The sequence below is a fragment of the Scyliorhinus torazame genome, chromosome 16 (genome assembly GCF_047496885.1).
Source record: "Scyliorhinus torazame isolate Kashiwa2021f chromosome 16, sScyTor2.1, whole genome shotgun sequence".
NCBI classification, from domain to species: domain Eukaryota; kingdom Metazoa; phylum Chordata; class Chondrichthyes; order Carcharhiniformes; family Scyliorhinidae; genus Scyliorhinus; species Scyliorhinus torazame.
In genome coordinates, this window is record NC_092722.1 from 30544603 (window position 1) to 30569360 (window position 24758).

At 48.3% G+C, this 24758-nt stretch overlaps 1 protein-coding gene across 1 annotated transcript in view; it reads left to right on the top strand.

Moving 5' to 3' along the window:
* Window positions 1–21926, top strand: part of tas1r3 (taste receptor, type 1, member 3) — a 37585-nt gene extending 15659 nt beyond the window's left edge. The window contains exons 3-7 of the mRNA XM_072477731.1: window positions 2888–3188; window positions 8925–9737; window positions 12310–12513; window positions 18179–18299; window positions 20488–21926. Of these exons, the coding sequence (XP_072333832.1) occupies window positions 2888–3188; window positions 8925–9737; window positions 12310–12513; window positions 18179–18299; window positions 20488–21431 (2383 nt within the window). The 3' untranslated portion in view covers window positions 21432–21926. The remainder of the gene's footprint in view (window positions 1–2887; window positions 3189–8924; window positions 9738–12309; window positions 12514–18178; window positions 18300–20487) is intronic.
* The last annotated feature ends 2832 nt before the right edge of the window (window positions 21927–24758 follow it).

The window sequence follows — 24758 nt, forward strand, 5'->3', positions numbered from 1 at the left end:
ATCACAGAAATAATGGCAAATGACAAGAATCAATACTGTCCCACCCCACCCAGCAGCTGATCTGCCCAAAATCAGGTAGAAATGCAGTGGCAGTACTGTCAGTGGACTGTCAGCCTTAGAAGGCACGTTTATGAGTTCAAGCTCTGCTACAGTGACTTGAGTACATAATTTAGGTTAATACTCTCAGTGGAGGACTGAGGGAAAGCTGCAGTGTCAAAGGTGATGTTTTTCGGATGATATATTAAACCAAATTCCTCTCTGATCTCTTAGACAGATGTAAAAGATCCCGCGGCACTATCTTGAAGAAGAGGAGGGAAATGTTCCCTGATGTCCTGGTCAAAATTTCTCCCTCAACCGACACCATTAAAAAAATAAGATATTCAGATTATTTAGCATGTTGCTGTTTGTGGGAGCTTCCTATTTACAAATTGGTTGCTGCATTTCCTATTTTGAAATAATGAAGCTGCTTTTAAAGTATTTCATTGGCTGTAGAGTAATTTGGTATGTTCTGATTTAAGGAAAGGTACTATATAAATGCAAGATCTCTTTCATCAGGGGTATTGCATAATGGGTCAGGCAGTCATTCAGTCAGGCTGCCACTGAGCAGCAGGAATTAATCGGGGTTATTTTGGTCAAAGAGCAAAAAGCAGATGCTAAATTAATGTTAATAAGAAACATCTGTTGGAACATTCAGATTTAGTATGCAATTTTCAGACTAATTGATGATCATTATGATTTAACGATGCCTGCAGGCGCTAACCAGAAATCTGCAGGTTTGGTACAAAAGTGCTGATTAGACACAATTTCCATGCAGCAGTATATGTGGGCTCCTTGCACCTACTTGAAAGAAAGAAAGAGAGAGTGAGAGTAAATGCGAATGATTGGATGTGGCATAGTAGGTGGAGAAGGTTTAGTGAGGGCGAGATATCCTGTTCCTGCATGGGAGAAAAACACCACCTTACCCTCCTGTTTCCACTCCCACCCTCTGCAGCAGCTGGTACTGCTTGACCTCAGGTATTCCTCCATTCTTTGACCAGACTACGATGGATCGCGAGCAAATTACCAATGATCAAGTATGCCCCTTCTCTTGGTGACATGTGTGGCACATCACATATTCTTTTAGGTAGAGTCATCAGTGAGTTTCCAAGTGTTGGTGAAGCCTGAACAAAATGTCCCAACATGTTTGAGAAGTCCTCTTCGCAACTCCAACAGTGATCATAAATTGAGAAGATCCCTTTAAGCGTGAGTATCCCTTTAACATCAAGCATAGGTTTACTCCCGAGTAGCTAGTTGCTGTTAGGAGAGAATGATTGTTGAAGCACTATCCGAGCCACCAAAATGCCATGCAACTTGTTTAATTAGTGCTATCTGACATGTTAAGTTGCAATAAGTTTAATTATCTTCTTTCTGGGGTGCAATTTAACCAGAAAATAGTCTATATCCGGTTTTGGGCCCGTTTAGCGGAGTGTTTCTCAGCCCGCTATTCAACGGCACTTTGCTGGGTTTTTTTGCCTTGGGAAGTTTCTTTCCGTCTTGGCCACACTCAGTCATTTCCTGCTGGCTGCCCCGATCTCCTGTCCCTCTCCCCACAACCTTGGGGAGGCCCCCAGGATCACACCCGCACCCTCCCTCCAGTTCCACCTGGTAAGGTGTCGTCCCCCCCCCCCCAGGCCTGGTCCCTGGCACCCGGGCACCAAGACCCTGACAGTACCCTACCAAGGTAGTGTACTGTCAGGGTACCCTACCCTGCTGGTAGTGTCAAGGTGCCCTGGTGGCAGAGGGTGTATCAGAGTGCCACCGTGCCCTGTCCCTGACCACCCGGTCGGGTCTCAAATGGGCTGGGAGACCCCCGCCCCCCTCTAGGTGTCACTATGACAGGTCCACGTTTGTGGAATCGGTACTAAACGGGACCCTGGCGAGGTCTCGCAGGCGAGGTCATTAGGTCCTGGGCGCTGGGAGAATCCCGCAAATGCATATTTAAATGAGCTTAAGTATGCTGATCTGGATCACGGCCAGTGAGGGCGAGATCCAGATCATGACGACTCGTGAGACTCCGTTAAATCTCACGAGGCGTTTTGACCATTGTGATATTCAATTGCCTCTTCCCGACACCAAGTTGGGTGAGCCAAGGCTGTCAAATCCCTGGGGCGGGATTCTCCGATCCCGCGGCCAAGTACTGACGCCGGGGTCAAAAGCGATGCGGTCCACTCCGGCATCAATGGGCCGCCTGCGCCCGGGTATTCACCCCTTCCTAGGGGGCTAGTACGGCGCCGGAGTGGTGTGCACTGCTCCAATTATTTTTTCCAATTAAGGGGCAATTTAGCGTGGCCAATCCACCTATCCTGCACATCTTTGGGTTGTGGGGGTGAAACCCAAGCAGACCCGGGGAGAATGTGCAAACTCCACTCGGACAGTGACCCAGGGCTGGGATTCAAACCTGGGTCCTCAGCGCCGGAGGCAGCAATGCTAACGCCTGTGTCACCATGCTACCCTCATACAGGTAAACTTAAGGATGCTGATTTAATGCCTAAAATATTCAGTGAAAATTGCCTCCTTGTCTCCCCAAGTCAGGGTCACTCCAGGTCAACACCTGTCTCCCTCTTTCTATCTGTGCCTGTATGCCTCTCTTTCACACTATCTCTCCCTTTCTATTACTCCCTATTCTCCATTACTTTCTCTCTCCATCCTTCTCTGCCTTCGCTTCTTTTTCTCCTCTCCATTAGTGTCTTTATTTCTCCGTTTTTCTTTCATTCCCTCCCACTCTCAGCTGCCGTCTTTTTTTTGTTATTCTCTCCCTATTTGTTATTTTCTCCCATTGGTTTTAAAGAGCTGTCTGTTCTTGACTCATATCTGTATGCTACTAATTTCTCGTTTATCTCCATTTAAGCTTTTATACCTTTGGTTATGGATTGTTTCTGGCGATGATGTTTGCAATTGATGAAATAAATAACTCCACCTCTCTCCTGCCGGGCGTGCAGCTGGGTTATGAAGTCGACGATGACTGTTTGGAGACAATGGTCTCCCTCCTACCAAGCCTTCTATTCTTATCGAAAGACAAAAATAACGGGATTGACGTACTCTGCAATTACACAAAGTACAGGAACCGCGTAATAGCTCTGATGGGACCCTTGACATCGGAACAGGCGATAGTCACAGCCAAACTATACGGCTTATTTTTAATTCCACAAGTAAGTTGTGCTTTCATGGTTTGCTACATGAACCACTTTCACATTGTGACAACTAGGAGTTACAGTCGCCAGGGTAGAAATTCATCCTGGGAGATAGCAGAAAATAGGTTATGTTGAATCAGCAGCAAGTTTTACACACCATTGAAGTCAACAGAAAACTCGCTAGTGGATAGTGGATTCGCTATCATCCAGTTGCATTCCCACTCAAAGGCAAATATACATCCATTTGTAGTATGCTAGCCATATAGGTTCCAGATATACATATGGAACATTCTTTATTCCAGACCTATTCAGGGCCCCTCCCTCACCAATTTACCAATACATTGATAACTGTATCACTGCCATTTCCTGCTCTCACCCTAAACTGGAAACCTTAACTTTGTTTTAAATTTCCATCCTATCCTCATGGTCCATCTCAGACTCTTCCGTTCGTTGACTACTCAGTCTTCATTTCTGGAGACTGATTATGAACCAATATTAACTGTTGGCCCACTGACTCATAAAGCTACCTTGACTTCACTCCCTCACATTCAGCTTCACTTTCCCTCCTCTGTCACATCTGTTCTGAGGATGCAAGTTTCCAAACCAGTGCTTCAGATATGTTGTCCTTTGTCCTCAACTGAGGAAATTACAAGGCGCTGGCCATAATCTTCCAGTCTTCTCTAGACTCGGGGGAGGTGTCAGTGGATCGGAGAATTGCAAATGTTATATGCCCTTGCTCAAAAAAGCTTGTCAGGATAATCTCAGCAATTACAGACCAGTCATTTTAACATCCAGCTTATAGAAACAGATATTCGGGATAGAATTAGTAGTCACATGGAAAAATGTGGGTTGATCAGGAAGAGCCAGCATGGATTTCTAAAAGGGCTTCCTCGGGCTGGAGGAAGGTTTGTAGTGGTGTGCCCCAGGGGTAAGTATTGGAACCTTTATTTTTCCTGATATATACTCATGATTTTGATCTTGGTGTGCAGGGAACAATTCCAAAGTTTGTGGATGATACAAAACTTGGAAGTATTGTAAACTGTGAAGAGGACAGTGTAGACAAGGGTGTAGACAAGTTGGTGGAAGGGGCAGATAGGTGGAGAAGTGTAAGGTACCGAGCACAAGTGGATAGCTCTGTGCCTTCACAGCGCCAGGGTCCCGGGTTCAATTCCCCGCTGGGTCACTGTCTGTGCGGAGTCTGCACATTCTCCCCGTGTCTGTGTGGGTTTCCTCCGGCTGGTCCGGTTTCCTCCCACAGTCCAAAGATGTGCAGGTTAGGTGGATTGGCCATGATAAATTGCCCTCAGTGACCAAAAAGGTTAGGAGGGGTTATTGCGTTACGGGGATAGGGTGGAAGTGAGGGCTTAAGTGGGTCGGTGCAGACTCGATGGGCCGAATGGCCTCCTTCTGCACTGTATGTTCTACAATGCATTTTGGTAGGAAGAACATACAGAGGCAATAAGGAGTAACATTCTTAAGGCGGCGCAGGAGCAGAGGGACTTGGACATATATGTGCATAGATCATTGGAGGTGGCAGGACAGGTGGAGAAAGCATTTAATAAAGCACATAGTATTCTGGGCTTTATTAATAAGGGCATTAGTACAAGAGCAAGCAGGTTATGCTGAACTTATACAGGACACTAGTCAGATCTCAGCTGTAGTATTGTGTACAGATCTGGGTTCCACACTATAGGGAGGATGTGAACGTGTTGGAGAGAGTGCAGAAGAGGTTTACAAGAATGGTTCCATGGATGAGGATAGACTGGGGAGGTTGGCACTGTTCTCCTTGGCGAGAAGGTGGTTAAAGGAGATTTGATAGAGATGTTCAAAATCATGAGGGGGCTGGACAGGGTACAAAGGGAAAATCTGTTCCTGCTCATAAATGGATCAGGAACTTTCAAAAGGGCGTGAGATGATTATTTGAATAAAAACAATATGCAGGGATATGGGGAAAAGGGAGGGAATGGCGCTAAGTCATTATGCTTGCTTGGAGAGCCATGCAAACACTAAGGGCCAAATGGTCTCCTTCTCCATCATAACAATTCTGTGATTCTCCTCCCCCTGTGGTTAACAGGGCCCTCGACTATGTCTGTACCATTTCCTGCATTTCTACTCTCTCCCATTCCCCCTTCCAAAAAAACACAATGGGGTTTGTCTTGTCTTCACCTTCCACCTCAACTTCATCCTCCACCATTTCTGCCAGATTGAGCATGATGCCACCACCAAACACATCTTCCCTTTCCCTTCCTTTCAGACTACCAGAGGGACCATTCTCTCCATGACTCCATAGTCCACTGCCAAGTCACCCTCACAGCACCTTCCGTTTCCAGGGAAGCTTCACATGGAAGAACAGGTGATGTAACACCTGTGCATTTAGCCCCACCCTCCTCACTGTCCAAGGCCCCAAACACTCCTTGCAGTTTAAATTTTTCCTTGCAATTTAGCACACTGAGTTTGAGGCTCACAATGCAGTCTCCTCTTCAGCGGACGGACCAAACACAGACTGGCTGGTCACTTGACATAACCTCCACTCAGTCTGCAAGCGTGATCCCGAGCTTTGGGCTGCCTGTTTTAATTCTCTGCTTCATTTCCACTCTGACTTTTCTGTCTTCAACCTCAACCATTTCAACATAAGATTGAGGAACAGAAACCAGCATTTTGACTGGGTACCTTACAGCTTTCAGGGCTCAATTTGAATTCAACAATTCCAGATCATGACCTTTGCCCTTCTTTTTTTGATGGCAGTTGTTCCACTTTCTTATTTGCCTCTAAACCCATCTTTTGTTCTTTACTTGTCCCATTACAATCTCTCGGATTGATGGGCCAAATGGTGTACTGTTCCTGTTTCTTATGGGTTACAGGTTTAGCGAGGGGCTTCTCTGCAGCTGCAGCGCCGATAAACACCCTGCTGTACAACGGCACTTTGCCGATTTTTGGGCCTCGGGAAGTTTCTCCCTGCCGAAGCCGTACTTCGAGGGTTTGCCTGCTGGCAAGCTTTAAAGGCTCCTCGCAGATTAGGGCGCCATTTTGTCCGGCAGCCCTGATCCTTCTCTCTCCCCCTCCCCTTTTCAGGTCCCCCCCCTGCTCTTGTGAGCTCCCCATATTCCCCTCCCAAACATGGGGAGGCCCCCGGGAACCCCCCTTTACCTGGCGGTACCAGCCCATTTGGGGCTCGCGTGCGATTCACCCATTACGCCCGGATCCACGCCAGTGTGACCTTGCCATGGAATGGCCAGCCCGCATGCAGGGATCACCCAGGTGGATGGTGCAACCCTGGGCAAGAGTCAGGCATTGTCATACGTTGCTGAGCGCCAGGGCTCATCGCAGAGTGGGTTGTCATCACCCTCCATCCATGGACCAGACCCGCTGTTACTGCCAACCCAGGGCCCCCACCCCATAGTGCTGCATGTATGTATCACAGAAGGGCAGAGTGGGAAGTGAGGGTGTATGGGGTTGGAATGTGGTATCTGTGCCCCTGGCCAGTCCCCCCCCCCCCCCCCCCCCCCCCCCGCTAGTCGGTGAACCTGGATGCGATCAGAGCGTCCCGTGCACGTTGGCCCTGGCGCACATGTTGTGCGGCCTCCCATGCCTGCCTGGGTCACATGTCCTGCCCCATACTCCCCGACTCCTCGTCGGACGATGCCTTCCCTTCCTCCTCATTCCCCCTCCTTCAGCACGTCGCCCCTCTGCTGCGCGATGTTGTGAAGGATGCAGCAGACCACCACGATGTGGGTGACCCTCTCAGCATCATACTGGAGGGCCCCTCCAGAATGGTCCAGGAACTGCATCTTCAGGAGGCCGAAGCACCGCTCGATCACATTCCTGGTCAGTGTATGGGCATTGTTGTAGCGGATCTCCCCGTTGGTTTGTGGTCACTGGATAGGTAGTCATCAACCACGGCCGCAACGGGTAACCCATCACCCAGGAGCCAACCCCTCAGCCGGGGGGGCTCTCGAACATGTCAGGAATTGCCGGGTGTGCCAGTATGAAGGTGTGCCCGGGTATCAGACGTTCATTGAGTGGTATCCCTTTCGGTTTGCGTACAGCGGCCTGGAGGGTGACATGCATCCCGTTGATCGCCCCTGGACATCCCGGCGATGGCTGCGTACCCCGCTGCCCGGACATCCTGGTGGACTCGGTCCACATCAAAATGGATGTATTGATCCGCCTGGGTACATAGGCCCTCCATGATAGCACGGATGTATCTGTGCACCAAGATCTGTGAGATCCCAGACAGCTCCCCACTCGGCGCCTGGAAGGACCCCGTCGCGTTGATGTTCAAGGCGACCGTCACCTTGATGGACATCGGGCTTGGACGTCCTCCGCCATTCCCCTGGGTTGCCAGATATGCCATCATCTGGCAGATGTGTCGCACTGTCTCCCTACTCAGCCGGAGTCTTCGATGGCATGCCCGGTTTGGCTGGTCCTCGAATGTCAGGCGGCCACCATTGCTGGTCGAACTCCAAAATCCATTGTCCGCAGGGAGTGAAAGGCCAACATGTTAGCATGGTGCGTACTCCCGTGCCTAACCAGGTTTGATGGGCTACATGGTGGTCCCAATGCCAGGGATGCCATTGGCTGGCACTGTCCTCGCTCGGGGCTGCCGTGGGTGTGGCCCTGGGTGGTCCACCGATAGGTGGCAGCCAGTTGGGTGGGGAGTTTGGGGCTGGGGGGCACCCATACGGCTGGTGTCACTATGCAGGACCAAGGGCCAAGGTGGGTGGTCAGTGGGTGCGCAGCAAGATGGCCACCGTAATGGCAGTCGGTGCCTGGGCACTGCCCCAGTCATGTGGGGGGGGGGGGTCACCCCGGCTACTCGGCTTATTCCTCCCACAGCCTTGGCAGGGCCCCCCACCCCAGCTATCATGGCCAGTGTCCGGGTCAGCAGCCCTAGGTCGCTCCTCTCCGTGTCCTACTTCCTCTCTCTCAGCAGCCACCACGCCAGGTTCACGATTTTTGAGAGCACATCTGGACCGCACCGTCAGGGACTCGGCGCATCGGAGGCAGAGAGCCGCGGGATGTCCCACTAATGAGATGCAAACGCCGTTTAAACTCCACGCGGTGCATTTACACCATTTTGGGGATGACGGAGAATCGCGATTTGGCGCTGGACCGGCGCCTCCCGCAATTTTGGCATCGGAAGCTATTCTCTGCCCAATCGTATTTCCCTATTTCGCCGCCGGCCGCCGGAGAATCCCGCCCAAAGTGTTAGCTGAAGTCTAGAATGCAAGATAAATCCAAGAGTTGAAAGTGTAGGAGATGAGAACCGGGAAGGAGAGATTAGCTGACACGAGTCTAAGTCTTAAAATCCTGCATTGACATGGCAGACTGAGGGAAATGAGAAGCTCCACAGTGTTGAGAAAGGATGCGCTAGAGTAAAGGAAGCAATGAATCTTGACATCAAGTGCCACAAAGAGGAGATGTAAGCTGGATCTTAAAATAAACGAGAGAGCCAAGTTCAGATATTAAAAACGGAAAACGCTAGAAACATTCAGCAGGTCTGGCAGCATCTGTGGAGAAAGAGTTTGTTTCAGTTCTGTTTCTGTCTCCACAGATGTTGCCAGATCTGCTGATTATTTGCAGCATTTTCTGTTTCTATTTCAGATTTCCGGTATTCAGTATTTCGGTTTTGTATCAATTCAGAGGGGCCGAGGCCACAGTTGTACAGAGAGAGAGGGAGTGGGAAGAAAGGACAGGTTGGGATGGAGAGACAGTAACGTGTTGATATAATCATGGATTCTCATCACTTTTTAGATTAGTTTTGGGGCCTCAAGTGAACAACTGAGCAACAAGAAGAGTTACCCATCGTTTCTGAGGTCAACGCCAAGCGATCAAAATCAAGCCATGGCCATTGTCTCCATCATCAGAACGTTCAACTGGAATTGGATCGCTGGAATCGGGAGTGATGATGAGTATGGGCGGCAGGGTATAGAATTGGTTCAGCAATATGCTTCGCTCCAAGGTATCTGTATAAGCTACATTGAGATGATTCCCACATACCTCAGCTTACCCAGCACCAAGAGAAAAATCTCTGAAATTATGGGCCAAATCAGGCAGATGAATGTCGATGTTATCGTCCTCTTCTCCAATGAGGGACCCGCTCGAGAATTATTGAAACAGGTGGTTAAGGTGAACATCACCGGGAAGGTCTGGATTGGAAGCGAGGCCTGGGTCGAGGCAGTCACTATTAGTCACACACCAGATATTGAACGCATTGGCACTGTGCTTGGTACAGTCGTTAACAATGGGAGCATGCCAGGTTTCGTGGATTACGTTTTAAACCATCTTACTAATATCAGGGACACAAGGGAATGGAGCCTCAGTGCAGAACATGGTGGCAATCAGCTCTTTCCTTTTTGGCCATACCCCACAGAATCTTCTGGTCAGCTGCTCAGGGACATTCAGCATCTGGGCCCCGACAATTTGTCTGTGGTGTTGGATCAGCCAGCGAGACGGACGGCGTTTGGTGTATATACAGCAGTGTACAGCATTGCACATGCTCTCCATGCCATGCTCAAGTGCTACAATGGAAGATGTCAAAGTACAGACAAATGGTACAATTGGCAGGTATAGGAAAGTCTTACTATTTGTGCTCAGGGTCCAAGTCCCCAGAGAGTCATGGCAACCTGAAATTATAATTTAAAAATGTGTTTACAGTTTCTAATGTATGCGCCATCTATATACAGGGCCTAACCACCAGGTTCCTCCACAGTCACCACACCCTCTGATCACATGGCTCCTAAATAATGACCACAGCCTCTAACCAGAGTGTTGTTGGTTAACATGGTCAGCTATATGTTCTAGGCTTCGGCCCAGGCCCACTAGAAAGTGAGTTGAGATTGGCCAAACTAATTTCACATGTGTCACAACAGGGTGTGGAGAGAAGACACTCAGTAGCTAGTTTGGGTCAGGGTGTTTCAGGCCACTGGAGTTGAACAGGGCAGGGAACTTGCTGGCCTAAGTTTGAGGCTCATATTGTTTTAAAAGTAGAGTTTTTAAGGCAGGTGGTTGGCATCCCTGCCTCAGAACCAGAAGATCCAGGTTCAAGTCCTACCCCAGGACGTGATGCCCAAGGAAAGTGTATTCATAATATGGCCAAAAAATATCAATCTGCAAATCTTTCCAACATAGGCTAATAGCAGGTGGTAAGACTGGGAGAGATTCCTGTTAGCCATGTAATGGAAAGAAAATTGGAGCCTTTACCATCACTATTCATAGCTCCAGATGTAAAAATGCATGTGTCGCAGCAACTTGGACTCCTAGACAGCCAGTTAGTTCACCTGGGTCAGATTAGTGCCAATAGCATGGGGTTCGCTCACATTTCAGCTGGGGTTGATTTAGGATTTATCTCCTTGTCCTACCTGTGGTGGAGATTGTAGTGCTGTTGGTCGGAGCTGCCTTCAGGCAGAGAACTGAAAAATACTTATTTTAACTCCAGTGCTTGCTCTCCATCCAGGTACTGTCAACTGCTTACACAGAACTGATTTTTTTTACATTTGTTCATGGGATGTTGGGCTTTGCTGGCTAGGCCAGCATTTATTGCCCACCTCTAATTGCCCTCGAGAAGGTAGTGGTGAGCTGCCTTCTTGAACTATCTATGTGATGTAGGTACACCCACAGTGCGGTTAGGGAGGGAGTTCCAGGATTTTGACACCGCCACAGTGAAGGAACAGTGATATATTTCCAAGTCAAGATGGTGTGTGGCTTGGAGGGGAAATTGCACGTTATGGTGTTCCCATACATATGCCCTTGTTCTTCTGGGTGGGTTTGGGAGGTGTTGTTGAAAGAGTACTGGTGAGTTGCTGAAGTGCATCGTAGATGGTGGCATACTGTGGTCACTGTGTATTGGTCGTGAAGGGAGAAGGTGTTGAAGATGGTAGGTGGGGTGCCAATCAAGCAGGCTGCTTTGTCCTGGATGGTATTGAGCTTCTTGAATGTTGTTCTCATTCAGGCAAGTGCAGAATATTCCGTCACATTCCTTAGTTGTGTCTTGTAATGGTGAACTGACTTTGGCGAGCCCGTAATGGTGGACAGACTTTGTCGAGCCAGGAGGTGAGTTCTTTCCACAGAACTCCCAACCTCTGTCCTGTTCTCGTAAACACAGAATTTATGTGGCTGGTCCAGTTCAGTTTATGGTCAATGGTAGCAACCCCCCCCCCCCCCCCCCCCGGGATGCTGACAGCAAAGGATTTTGCGATGGTAATGAAATTGAACATCAGCGGGAGATGGCGGATTCGCTCTTCTTGAAGATGGTCATTGCCTGACATTTGTGTGGTGGGAATGTTACTTGTCACTTCTCAGCCCAAGCCTGACTGTTGTCCAGGTCTTGCTGCACATGGGCACGCACTGCTTCAGAAAATCCATGATCAAAAGCATGATCTGGCCAATGGGTAGTTCAGGCAGCTGGAGACCTCTGGTGTACATTGAAATAAAGCTTGTTCACTAGCCGTTAATGGGGAGAGGGCTTCGGAAGTGAGGAAGTCTGTGACAGGTGAGATCAAGGAACTTGGTGGAGTGCTGCTGTCAAACAAAGGTGTGCGTACATATTAATGAGGGAATTTCAGGTCTTGGATGGGATGTTTGAGAAATATCCACAAAAGAGGCTTATCTTCTGACGAAAAAACTAATTGCTTGCATTTAATTTGTCAGAGAATGAAGAAATGTAGGGATAGTATCAAATGTTCAGTGCAAAGGTCAAAGAGTGAAGGGTGAGGTGGGGATATCTTATCAATCCCACTTTAAAGCAGCCAGACTCCTGGGCTGGATTGCATCCTGCTTGCAGCCCTCCATTCCCTCCAATTCCCACACAGCTGAATATGTAGGGTCACCTATTTATTGCTGTGATGAATCTGGAGTACTCTCATCCAAAATGTACAAAAGCCTTGGAAATAATGGTCTGCATATTCAGCTATGTAGAGCCCGTGTTTCAAGCAATTTGCAACTTCCGTATCTTCCAACCTAATAGGGAAGAGTGTACAGAGGTCCAGTGATGCACCCACTGCCATATATCAGTGGGCAGCATGAACATTACATGTGAACTGAGTCAGCACTATTGGTCTAGTCCAGTGTTTACAGCAGTGATGGAATTTCTAGGCCAACAAGTCCTGCAATGATCAATCCTTGACTTTTTTTTAAACAGCTCCTGGAAGAGATGAAGCAAGTTAATTTCACCATCAATAACACCACCATTTACTACGACGCTGCAGGAAACTCACAGCGAGGTTACGACATCATAACCTGGATCCAGCATGCAGGGCAGCTCAAACAACCAGTGATCGGCAACTACAAAGATCACTTGACCATTCACACCTCCCAGATTCAGTGGAAAACAGTTGACAATACAGTAAGTTAGGGCAACATTTTAATGAAACAGTATCCATTTCCCCACTCTATTTGCTTCATCATTGTTGGCAGTGCAGTCAGACATCTAGGCCCGAAACTCGTGGGTTCTTTCTTAGGCCTTCACGTCTTACCACCACACTTACCTGCTCTGCTATTCAAAAAGATCCCGAATGATTTGATTGTGGTACTCCATTTTTCTGCCTGTCCCCCTCTTTACCGCCTGTCCCCTAAAACCCTTAACTCCCTTGTCCAAACTCTGTCTAGCTCACTGGAATAATTCGAGGAGGCAGGGAATGAAAGACCTAACTGGTTTATTTTAAACTGAAAATAAAGCTGCTGCCACGGCACACAAAACAAACGTTCCAGCCCAGGACTATTGGGAACTACCGGTTGGGTCTGAGCGCTACATTTAAAGGTCCCACTAACGAGCCCAGCTGGGGCCTCGCTCACCACGGGAACTCGTATTCTACGAAGCCCACTGGGAGATCAATCAGCGATTTCCCCCTTGGTCCTCATGAAGGTTATCATATCCCTCCCTCCTCAAGCATGTATCATCCCCCTCACTCCTGTGGTGCTGGGCCCCTTTCGTTGCTTGGCACATGGCCTCAAGTCAGCGGCAGGTGGAGCCGGATCGGGGGGGAGGGGTGAAGCGGACTCGGGATCGTCGCTTCCTTGTTGAGCGTCAAAGGGCCACAGACCGAGGCTCTTCTTCAGTGCTGACCTCAGACGGAGGATTAATCTACTCAATCTCTATATCGGACTCTGAATCTTAATTATCTTTATTAAATTTTCCAATTAAGGAGCAATTTAGCGTGGCCAATCCACCTACCCTGCACATCTTTGGTTGTGGGGTGAGACCCACACAGACATGGGGAGAATGTGCAAGCTCCACACAGACAGTGACCCGGGCCAGGAGTGAACCCGGATCCTCAGCGTCGTAAGGCAGCAGTGCTGAATCTTCATTATCAGGTGGATCAACCCTCAGGCCCCCCATAGGTTGACTCCCCTTTCTGGAGCTGGCCGCAATGGACATAAATGGACATGTCTCTGCTAAAATAAAAAATATCAACCATGATTGAATAGCGGAGCAGACTTGATGGCACGAGTGGCCTAATTCTGCTCTTATGTCTTGTGGAAATTGTCTCCACTGGAGTGGGCTCCCTGCTTCTCAGATGGTCCAGGTGTTTTGTCATGGCCTTCCCTTGGACTTTGACTTTGTAAGAAACTGGACCAGTCTTTTCTAGAACGACTCCAGCCATTGGGATCCATTGGGAGCTGTTCCCAAAGTTCTGCACATAGATGGCATCTCCTGTCCTGAAGGTCATTTCAGGTCTTTTGGTATTGTAGTTCCTTTTTGGGTCTCCTGCTTTGACCACCCCCCTCAAGTTGGGAAACAGCAGGCTGAGTCTGATGCACACCATTGTCCCATTAACAATTCCGCTGGCATGACTCCCGTCGTCGTGTGCACCATGGTTCTATAATCACTGAAGAACTGGGCCAACTTTGTATCCAGGGAACTAGCAGGCTGTCTCTTCACCCTGGTTTTGAATGTGTGAACTGCCCGTTCAGCCAGACCATAAGATGATGGATGGTATAGCGCTGTTCAGATGTGTTTATTGCTTTTTGTTTCATTTTTCAATTGAGGGGCAATTTAGCGTGGCCAATCTACATACCCTGCATGGCTTTGGGTTGTGGCGGTGAGACCCACGCAGACAGGAGTAGAATGAGCAAACTCCACACGGATGGTGGCCCAGGGCTGGGATTGAACCCGGGTCCTCGGCGCCGTGAGGCAGCAGTGCTAACCACTGTGCCACCATGCCGCCCCCAGATGTATTTATTGCTGTTCGACTTCATGAATGCCTGAAATTCTCCATCAAATTCCAGGAGATGCCCTGGCTACAGAAACTTTGCTGGAGTTTTTCTATTTTTGCATAAGTAGTCGTGGAGGACATACAATGTACCTCTAACCATTTAGAGTTGGCATCGACCATAATAAGGAACAATCAAATGCAGGAACGGACCAGTGAAGTCCACGTGCACCCAGGTCCATGGCCTTCCTGGCTATTCCCCTGGGTGCAAGGAGGCCAAAACTGGGCGCTTCTGGTTCTCCTGACACAAGGCACACTGCTTCACCAGATTCTCAATGTTTGTATTGAGCCCGGGCCACCGGATGTAGCTCCTTGCGAGCAATTTCATCTTGGATACCCCGGGGTGTTTGTTGTGTAATTCCGTCAGGATTGGGCGCCAACCTGGGCAGGGGTTGACTATTCAGGCTCCCCACAGGATGTTGCCATCTTCTACACTCAGCTGTTGTTATTTAGTGAGGAAGGGCTTCATGTCATCGTGGGGCCTCCTCGCATTCCACTGCTGAGAATCATATGCCGCAATTTTGCTAGTGTGGGGTCCTTCTCGGACCTCACTTGAATCTGCTTCATGAATATTGGCAAGGCATCCAGGAAGTTCAAGGTCATGATGACTTCTTCCAATGCCAGCAGAGGGGCCAAGCTTCTGGGTAGCGCGAGGCGACTCAGCATGTCACCATTGGTAATGTGTGTTCCTGGGTGGTGCTTGAGAGAGTATTCGTAAGCCCCTAACAATAATGCCCAAAGCTGGATTTGAGCCGAGGCGATGGTGGGAATCGCTTTATCTTCTTTGACCCTCAGCGATGGTTTATGGTCTTTTATGATTGTGAAATGACGGCTGTAGACATATGGCTGGAATTTCTTCGCCCCAAAAATAAAAGCAAATCCTTCCTATTTGATGTGAGAACTGCGACTTTCCACATCCACCAAGGTTCTGGATGTATATGCTATAGACCTCTCTGTGCCATCATCCCATCGATAGGAAAGGACTACCCCTATTCCATATGGGGAGGAATCACATGTTAATGCCAGGTTTCCCTTGGGGTTGTAATGAGCCAGGATGTTTGATGATAGTAACTGCTGTTCACCTTCACGAAGATTTCATCCTTCGGCACCTGTTACCCATTTCTGGTGTTTTCATAACAGTGTGTGCAGGGATGACATTAAATTGGCCACGTTTGGGCTAAATTCCCCATAATAGTCTACGAGGCCTTGGAAATGTTTTAATTCCGTTGTATTTCGCAGGATCGGTGCGCCTCTTTTTATTAGTAAGAGTAAGTATTATTGACTTGGTACCCTCGGCAGGTCACTTTGCTCTGGAACCCACATTGTTCTTGTTTGACACTGCATCAGAAAATTGTCTCAAAGCCTCCTCCAGATTTTCTAGGTGCTCTTTTTCCATGGCTCTTGTAATTAATATATCATCCAAGTGTGCTGCCACCTTAGGTAGCCCCTGGAGAATGTTCTCCATCACGTGGTGAGAAATGGCACATGCCAACGAAACTCCGAAGGGCAGGTGTGTATATTTGTATAAACTCTTATGGGTGTTAATTGTCATATAATTCCTGGATGACTCATCTTATTCTAGTTAGAGGTAGGCATGGCTCATGTTTAGTTTGGTGAAGGTTTGAGCCCTGCCAGTTTAGACTATAGATCTTTTATGTGGGGCATGGGGTTCCAATCTAAACATAAGTTAGTTTATAGTACCCACAAAGACGGATTGACTTGTTAGGCTTGAGTACGGGAACTACTGGTGCAGCCCACTCTACGAACTGGTCATATTATTCTGAGGCTCTCTAACCACTCGAGTTCGGTCTCTACTTTGGTAAGTAAAGTGCATGGGACTGGCCGTGCCCTGAAATATTTGGGTAGGGCGTCAGGGTCCACAAAAATTGTTGCACTTGCTCCCTTTATTCTACCAAGGCCTTCTTGGAATACCTCTGGGTACTTGCCAATGACCGCGTATAATCCACCGGTACCTAGTTAAAAAATTTGGAGCTAGTCCAGATGGATACTCTGGAGCCAGTTTCTGCCTAGTAGGCTGGGTCCTGGTCCTCATACAACTATGAGCGTGAGTCAGACCGTCTGCTGCCCATAGATAACTGGGGTCATAATGGTCCCCATAATCTTCAAAGGTTCCCATGTATATATGGCCAACCTGGCATTGGTGTCTTGCATGGCTATGGGCAAGATGCCCATCTGAAGACACCGGAAGGTCTGTTCCCGGACAATAGGGACAGCAGTTCCAATATCCACTATCCACCTCCCCATTTCGAGGGAATGGTCTTTGACCAAGAGTGTTGTCTTTAGTGTTGACTTCCCCTATCACATCCTGATGGTCACAGTCCCTGGCCAGCACGGTGAGTTTCTCAACAAACTCGTCGAGCGATTTCCCCCGAGCGCTGCCGGCAGGTAGAGAGCAGATGCCGGGCGTGCACCTCATTGACGGGTTTGACAAACCGCTTGCGGAGCAACTCAATCGCTTCCTCATAACTCGTCGCCTTTTCGAGCGTGGCGGAGATTCTGTGACTCACCCGGGCGTGGAGTAGACGCAGCTTGCGTGGCCCCAGGATGGGAGTCTCTGAGGAGTCCAGGTAGGCCCCGAAGCACCGCAGCCAGTATTTTAAAATTTCCTTTGCCTCCGGCGTTCGTGCTTCCAGATTGAGCTTCTCTGGTTTTAGGCCTGCGTCCATCCTGAATCTAGTTTAGCCTAATAAATTGAGGTACCCTCAATAATGATGCTTAGAGATTAAGCTGTAAAGAAGGCTTTATTAGGCTAATAACTATGCTACAGATTTGGACGAGAGCTGACTGCTATACAGACCATGAGGCAGGCCTTTATGTATGGCTCCCAGATGGGCGGAGCCAGAGGCGGAGTCCCCAGGGTTCCAAGCCTGGTCTTAAAGGGGACATCACCTTACATGATGATAAGGCAGTAACAGTTCATCACACATGGTCTCCACACGAGAGACATACACGATCCAAGCTGACAAGGAAAGGCATTGCACCTCATCTTGGGCTTGATCTGATGCTTATACTTTAAAATGGAACACCAGTAAAATGGAGACATAAGAATACTGGTCTGAACTGGTCTTGTATACTTTAAAATGTAACAGCAATTAAACAGGGAAATAAAAATACTGGTCCAAATTGATTTTTCCTTCTGGGAGGGTATATGCTATTGCATAAATAAACCACCTGATCTCCTCAATCAGATTTTAATCAAAGGGTTTATGTGCTTCTATACAGAGTAACAAATACCCAGGAGTGAGATATAGACTGGTATCCAATCAAGGAGATAGGAAGGCATCCCTGGGACTGTCTATAGTGGAGTTCTAAGGCGAGAAGGTTACCATGGGATCAGAGAATCACTCTAGATCTGAACTGATTTCTTCAATCTGCTTAACCAGCTTTGCGACCCAGACTGTCCAAATCAGTACAGTAAATACATCTCTGATTACAGTCAGTGGCTCAATGCATTTAGCTCGGTGGGCTAGACAGCTGGTTTGTGATGCAGAGAGAAGACAGCAGCACGGGATCAATTCCCGTACTGGCTGAGGTTATTCTTGAAGGCCCGCCTTCTCAATTTTGTCCCTCACCTGATGATCCTCAGCTTTAATCATCATCAGTCAGCTCTCCCCTCAAAGAGTCATCTGGGGCAATGGCGACTTTACCTTACCTCAACAGAATTAGCAGTTGGAATTATTGTCCAGCCCACAGAGAACCCATTAACCTTGGGGCTTTCCAATGTTTGCAACATTACCAAGAGTAAGGAATTAACAAGTGCACTACCTGTACCAACAGGTACCTACGTCCCATTGTTCCAAGAGCTGTGGCCTGGGGCAGAAGAAAATTGCCATCAGCCTTTTTTCCTGCTGTTTTGAATGTGAAGATTGTCCAGGAGGAACCTTCCAGAACTTCACTGGTGAGCCTGATTACTTATCTACTGTCCTGCAATGGACTAGGTCAAAGCAAAGGAATCAGAACAGATGATTCTCTGTAATGTCTTAATAACAACAAGGAGTTTTGGATATAAAGACTGGTCACAAAATCAGCTCAGTAGCAGAAAACAAGAGTCATTGTTGATGGGTGTTTTTTGCAACTGGAAGGCTGTTCCCAGTGGGGATCTGCAGGGTTCACTACGAGGTCACCTGCTTTTTGTGGTATATATTAATGACTTGGATGAAAATGTAGGGAGAATTATCAAATGTGTTGTAAACAACACAAAAATGGGCAGTGTGGTTGATAGCAAGGAGGATAGTTGGAGACTGCAGGGAGATATCAATGGACTGATCCATAGGACAGAAAAGCGGGAAATAGAATTCAACCCAGAGAATTGTGGGGTGCTTCATTTGGGGAGGTCAAACAAGGGAATACACAATAAATGGGAGGATACTGCGAGATGTCGAGGAAGTAATGGACCTTGGAGTGAATGTCCACAGATCTTTGAAGATAGCAGAACAGGTTGATAAGGTGGTTACAAAGGCAAATGGAATCCTTTAATTAATTAGCCGAGGTATAGAATATGAGAGTAGGGAGGTTAGTCTACAAATGTAGAAACATTAGTTAGTTCACAACTTAAGTACTGTACCTTGTTCTGGTCACCTCATTGCAGAAAGGATGTAATTAGAGATGCTACAGAGGAGATATAGGAGGATGTTGCCAGGAGTGGAAAATTGCAGCTATGAGGGAAGATTGGACAGGCTGGGGTTGTTCTCCTTGGAAAAGGAGGCTGAAGGGAGATTTGATTGAAATGTACAAAATTGTGAGGGGCCTGGATAGAGTGATGGGAAGGGCCTATTTACTTTAGCTAAGAGGTTGGTAGAGGGAGTAGATTTAAAGTGTTTGGAAGAAGGATTAGAAGGGAGATTAGGAAAACAAATTTCACCCAGAGGGTTGTAAGGGTCTGGAAGTCACTGCCTAAAAGGTGAGCAGAAGCAGAAACCTCAAATCATTTAAAAGGTGTCTGCACCTGTAAGGCTATGGACCAAATGTTGGAAAATGGGGTCAGGCTGGGTGGCTCATTTTTCAGCTGGTGCAGACTGCACAGTAGCCACTTTCTGTGCAGTAAACTTTCCATGATTCTAAGTCCAAACATGAATGGATCACATATTGATATGTAGAGTAACAGATACACGTGAGTGAGTTATAGCCAGGATGTAATTTTCCAAGCCACGATGGCTTGAAGGGAAACTTGCAGATAGTGTACCCATGTGCCTACTACCCTTGATCTTCTAGGTGGTAAAGATCACAGGTTTTCAAGGTGTTGTCATAGAAGCCTTGGCGATTTGTTGCAGTCCACGATGTGGATGTTACACACTGCAGCTACTTTGTGGATGGGGTGCCAATCAAACGAGCTACTCTGTCCTGGATGGCATTGCAGTCATCCAGGTAAGTGTAGAGTATTCAATCACATTCCTGACCAGTGCCTAGTAGATGGTTAAAAGACTTTCTGGAGTTACTTGTCACAAAACACCCAGTCTCTGACTTGCTCTTATAGCCACAGTATTTATGTGGCTGGTCCAATTAAAATTCTGTTCAATGGTAACTCCCAAGATGTTAATGGTGGGGGTTTTGGTAAGGGTAACGCTGTGCATTCTTCAGAAAAAATACCTTATGTTAGAGGGCAGGTAATAGATGAAACTGTTGAGGATGATTGGGCCTAGGACACTGTCCTGAGGAACTCCTGTAGCAATGTCCTGAGGTTGAGATGTTTGGCCTCCAAGAACCAAACTATCCTCATTTGCACTCGGTATGATTCCTGTCCGTGAAGAATTATTTTGTGATTCGTATTCGCTTCAGTTTTACAGGGGATAATCTAATCAAGAGTTTGGGGAGGATGATCAATGCGTATAAAGTCCAAAGATTTGCAGGTTAGGTGGACTGGCCATGCTAAATTGCCCCTAGGTGTCCAAGTAACAGAACATTTGGAGACTGGGCGAGGGAGTGGACGAAGGTTGGGAACACTTTCGGAAAGTTGATACATATGTGACGGGCTGAATGGCTTCCTTCTGCACTGTAGGGATTTTATGATTCCATGATAAGATGAAAATAATTTCTTGATTATCCATTGGGTTTGTTTTGTAAGTGACTATTTGCTTTTTCTCTTACAGATGGCTTTTCATGCAGCGACTGTCAATCTGATGAGTGGTCACCAGCAAAAAGCACTGTCTGCTTTAAGAAAATCCTGCAGTATCTGTCCTGGGTCTCACCTGTTGGTGTGGCTATGCTCCTGTTCATGGTGCTCGAGCTCACTCTGATATTAGCTGTCATGGGGATCTTTCTACTGAATTCTAGTGCTCCAATTGTGGAAGGTACTGGAGGGAAGATGAACATGGTCACCCTAACCTCACTGGCTCTCTTATGCTGCAGCACCTTGCTGTACCTCGGTGAGCCAACTGAACTCACCTGTAAATCAAGTCAGCCAGTCACTGCCTTCAGCCTCACCATCTGTATCTCAACTCTCCTCGTCAACTCAATTCAGATTTTGCTCAGCACTGAGTTCACTGGCTTAACCAAGTCCTTGTTGCACAGATATAAACGCAGTGGTTGGTACATCACCATCTGCGCCAGCCTCGGGGGGCAAGGTGCCATTTGCTATTTTTGGCTGAACACAGATGGTGATTTTCTGATGAAGACACCAGGCAGTTCCGAAGATGCTCTTGTCCTCTTCTGTAAGAGCGATTCAGAGGTAATATTCTGGCTAATGCTGGGGTACAGTGGCCTACAGGCACTGGCCTGTTTCATGTGTACCTTTCTGATCCAGACCCCAGCTGGGAGCTACAACCTGGCCCGAGAGATCAGTGTCTCCATGCTCCTCTATAGCGCCACCTGGATTTGCTTCATCCCAATTTATCCTGCGGTAAACAAGAAGCATGCACCTGCCATTCAGATTTCTGCCTCGCTCCTCAGTTCCTTTGCAATTCTCAGTGCGTATTTCATCCCCAAATGTTCTGTCATTTGGTTTAAACCACAGCACAACACTCCTGAATATTTTCAAATTTATGATCTGCAAACCTCAACAAGGAATGTCAATGATACAAAATCATTGAGTTAGCTTCAAAGATATGTCACGGGCAGAGATGGGTGAAGGATAGGGAGCTGGATAGAGGGGAGTGACAAAGATAAGTGAGAAACTCTGATTGGGGAAGGAAAATGGATAGAGAGAGGGACAGTTTCACATCTCATTTTCTGGCTTTCACTCTCTACAAATACTAGATTCTACTTGTTATTCCTGAGCGAGATGTCCTGCTTCCTATTTCTCTAATCGACTGCTAGGAAGCATGTGGCAGTGACCCTGACGTGCAGTCCATCCTCAAGGGTTTATCATCTCACCCATGTTAGATGGACTTGATTTATATTCTCCACTGACCTTTGATCCAGTCGGGACTGTATGAGCAATCTTGAGCACCCACCTCAAACCATCTGTACCACAGTGATCAAACTCTATCCTTTTGTGCCAGTTCACTGCTGTATCAGTCCTGTGCAAGATGTGTTGAAAAGAATTGGTGGAGGGTTGTGTTCAAATTGCAAGTTGAGAGTGCTGGTAAATGGAAGGCTTTTCCAATTCTTAATATTTTTTTAAATTAATAAATTTAGAGTACCCAATTATTTTTTTTCCCCAATTAAGGGACAATTTAGTGAGGCCAATCCACCAAACCTGCACATCCTTGGGTTGTGGGGGTGAAACCCACGCAGACACAGGGAGAATGTGCAAACTCCACACGGACAGTGACCCAGGGTCGGGATTCGAATCCGGGTCCTCAGTGCTGTAGGCAGCTGTGCTAACCACTGTGCCATGTGCCGCTCCCTGCTTTTCCGATTTTAACACCTTGTTGTTGGCATCAGGTTCCTCTGCTCATGAAATCCAATATTGTTCGGCATGCAGTCTACATTCTTCACCTTACGTTGCCAAAACAATGTGCCTGAGATCTATCCTTCAGACAAATTTCCAGTCTCTGCTGTCATCAATGTATCCCTGCATTGTGATTCTCAGCATGAAAACGCAAAGTTTCTTTCACAGTCCCTGCCAATGTTTATCACTCCCTCCACCTGTGACCATCTAACCATGTCTCTCACTCCAGAAATAACTGGCTTTCTATTTAATAAGCTACCTTTAATCCCATTTGATAAGAGTTCTTTGCAAAGTGGACATTTGATCTGCAGAATAACTGCCATGTTGAGTTGCATCTAAATAGCCACTGCACTCCAAAAGAACAACCCAGTCTGAACAGAGACATAAATCACTAAAAGTAGCAATACAATTTCAGAAGGCCATAAAAATAAGGCTTTTAAAGACCTTTCTCGAGGGATAGAATTGAAAAGCAGAGAAGTTGGATAGAATTGAAAAGCAGAGAAGTTGGATAGAATTGAAAAGCAGAGAAGTTATGTTAAACTTGTATAGAACCTTGGGAGTACTGCGAATCGTTCTGGTCTCCATATTATAAACATATTTGCACTGGAGAAGGTGCAAAAGTACAAGAATGGAACCAGAAACAAGAAATTATATATATCAGGACAGGTTGAACATATTGCGTACTTTTCTCCAGAAGAGGGGCCCCACAGGAGAAATTGGCCCACAACAGGCGGGAGAGGGCCTAGACGGGCAGTAGGGTGCCGGACATCAGAGTCCTCATCCCCTACGAGGAACGGGCCCTGGAGGTCGCGGGGGTGGCCGAGTACAGATCTGTCACCGATTGTAGAGGCTGACGTACATGCAGAGGTGAGGATCCACTGGGCTCCACCCAGAAGACCTGTCATACGTGAGTTCTTAATGCCCCAGCTCCTGGCATGGAGGCCCTGGATGCTGCTCCCGCCCCCCCCCCCCTCTCCCAGGATACACCACGTGCTGGCGATGGGTGTCAGCGAGCACTCAGGCAGGAGTCAGACATAGATTAGCAGAGATTGAGGAGCACTGGTGCTCAGCTCTCAGTGGGTTATCGTCACGCCCCCTGCAATCCACAATGACCCATTGACAGCACCGACACAGTTCCAGCACCCTGGAGTGATGTGACAGTGACCTTGTGAGGTTGGAAGAGGGTCAGGGGAGGAGGAATAGAGAGGGAGGGGAAGGGGATAGGCTGAGGAGTGGGGTGTGGGAAGGAGGGAATGATGGACGAGGCCATGTCCTATGTGAAGCAGGCGAGGATGAGGGCCTCCCTGGCCCTCTGGACTTGCAGGACCCTCGCCGCTGCTGCCTGTCCTCCATCCTCCAGCTGGTCATGTGGGTCCTTCCCGGGCTCGTCCTCCAGCCCCTCCTGGTCCGACGCCTCCTTTTCCTCCTCCTTGGATGTGGCCACATGTTTCCACCCTCCAGCATGTCGCCCCACTACAAAGCGGGCGACCCGCCGGGAGGGGTGTACTGCGGTGCACCACCAGAGAGGTTAAGGCATTGGAACCACATTTTCAGGAATCCAATGCACTGCTCAATGGCAGCCCGGGTGGTTGTGTCGGATCTCTGCATCAGTTACCAGCCTCCGTACTGGTGTCATTAGCCAGGTCCTCAGCTGGTATCCCTGATCCCTCAAGATCCAACCGGCCATCCTGGGGTGCTCCTCAAAGAGGCCTGGGATGTCCGACTGCCCCAGGATGCAGCTGCCGTGCACACTCCCTGGGAAACGTGCACACACCGCATGATCTTCATGTGGTGGTCGCACACAAGCTGGATATTCAGAGAGTGGAATTTCTTCCTGTTGATAAAGGCACTCCCCTGACTGCCCTGTGTGCACAAGGCGACATGCATGCCATCTATTACCTCCTGGACCTGGGGCATCTGGGCGATGGCGCAGAATCCTGCTGCCCGGCCATCTTGTTGGTTCTGGTCCATGTCATAGTTTGCTGCCTGGGCAAACAGGGCACCCGTGACCTCATGGATGTGCCTGTGGGCTGTTGCTTGTGAGATGCCACACATGTCCCCACTCGAGCACTGGAATGATCCTGAGGCACTTAAGTTCAGGGCTGCGGTGACCTTGACGACCACCGGGAGCAAGTATCCTCCTTCTCCACATGGTGCCAAGTCTGCGAGGATATGGCCGCACCATCTCCTTGTTGAGGCAGAGCCACTTGCAGCACACGCTGTCCATCATCTGTATGAAAGACCAGCGATATCTGTACACCTTGGCAGTCGCTGGCCTCCCCCTCTGGGTCCCTCCCTGACCTGGTCCTCAGGATGTGAGGCAGGGTCCTGCACAAGGGCCACTGCCTCGTACCTCTATCGACGCTGCTTCCACCTTCTCCACCTTCTGGCCACCTGTCCTGCCAGCAGCACTGCGAGGGCAGCCTCCACAGGGTCCAAGATATCATCCATCTGTGTAACGTCTGTAAGCAATTGGAGCGGGTGTGAGACTGACAACCAGCGGTGTCTTCCACCCCAGACCCTCCATTT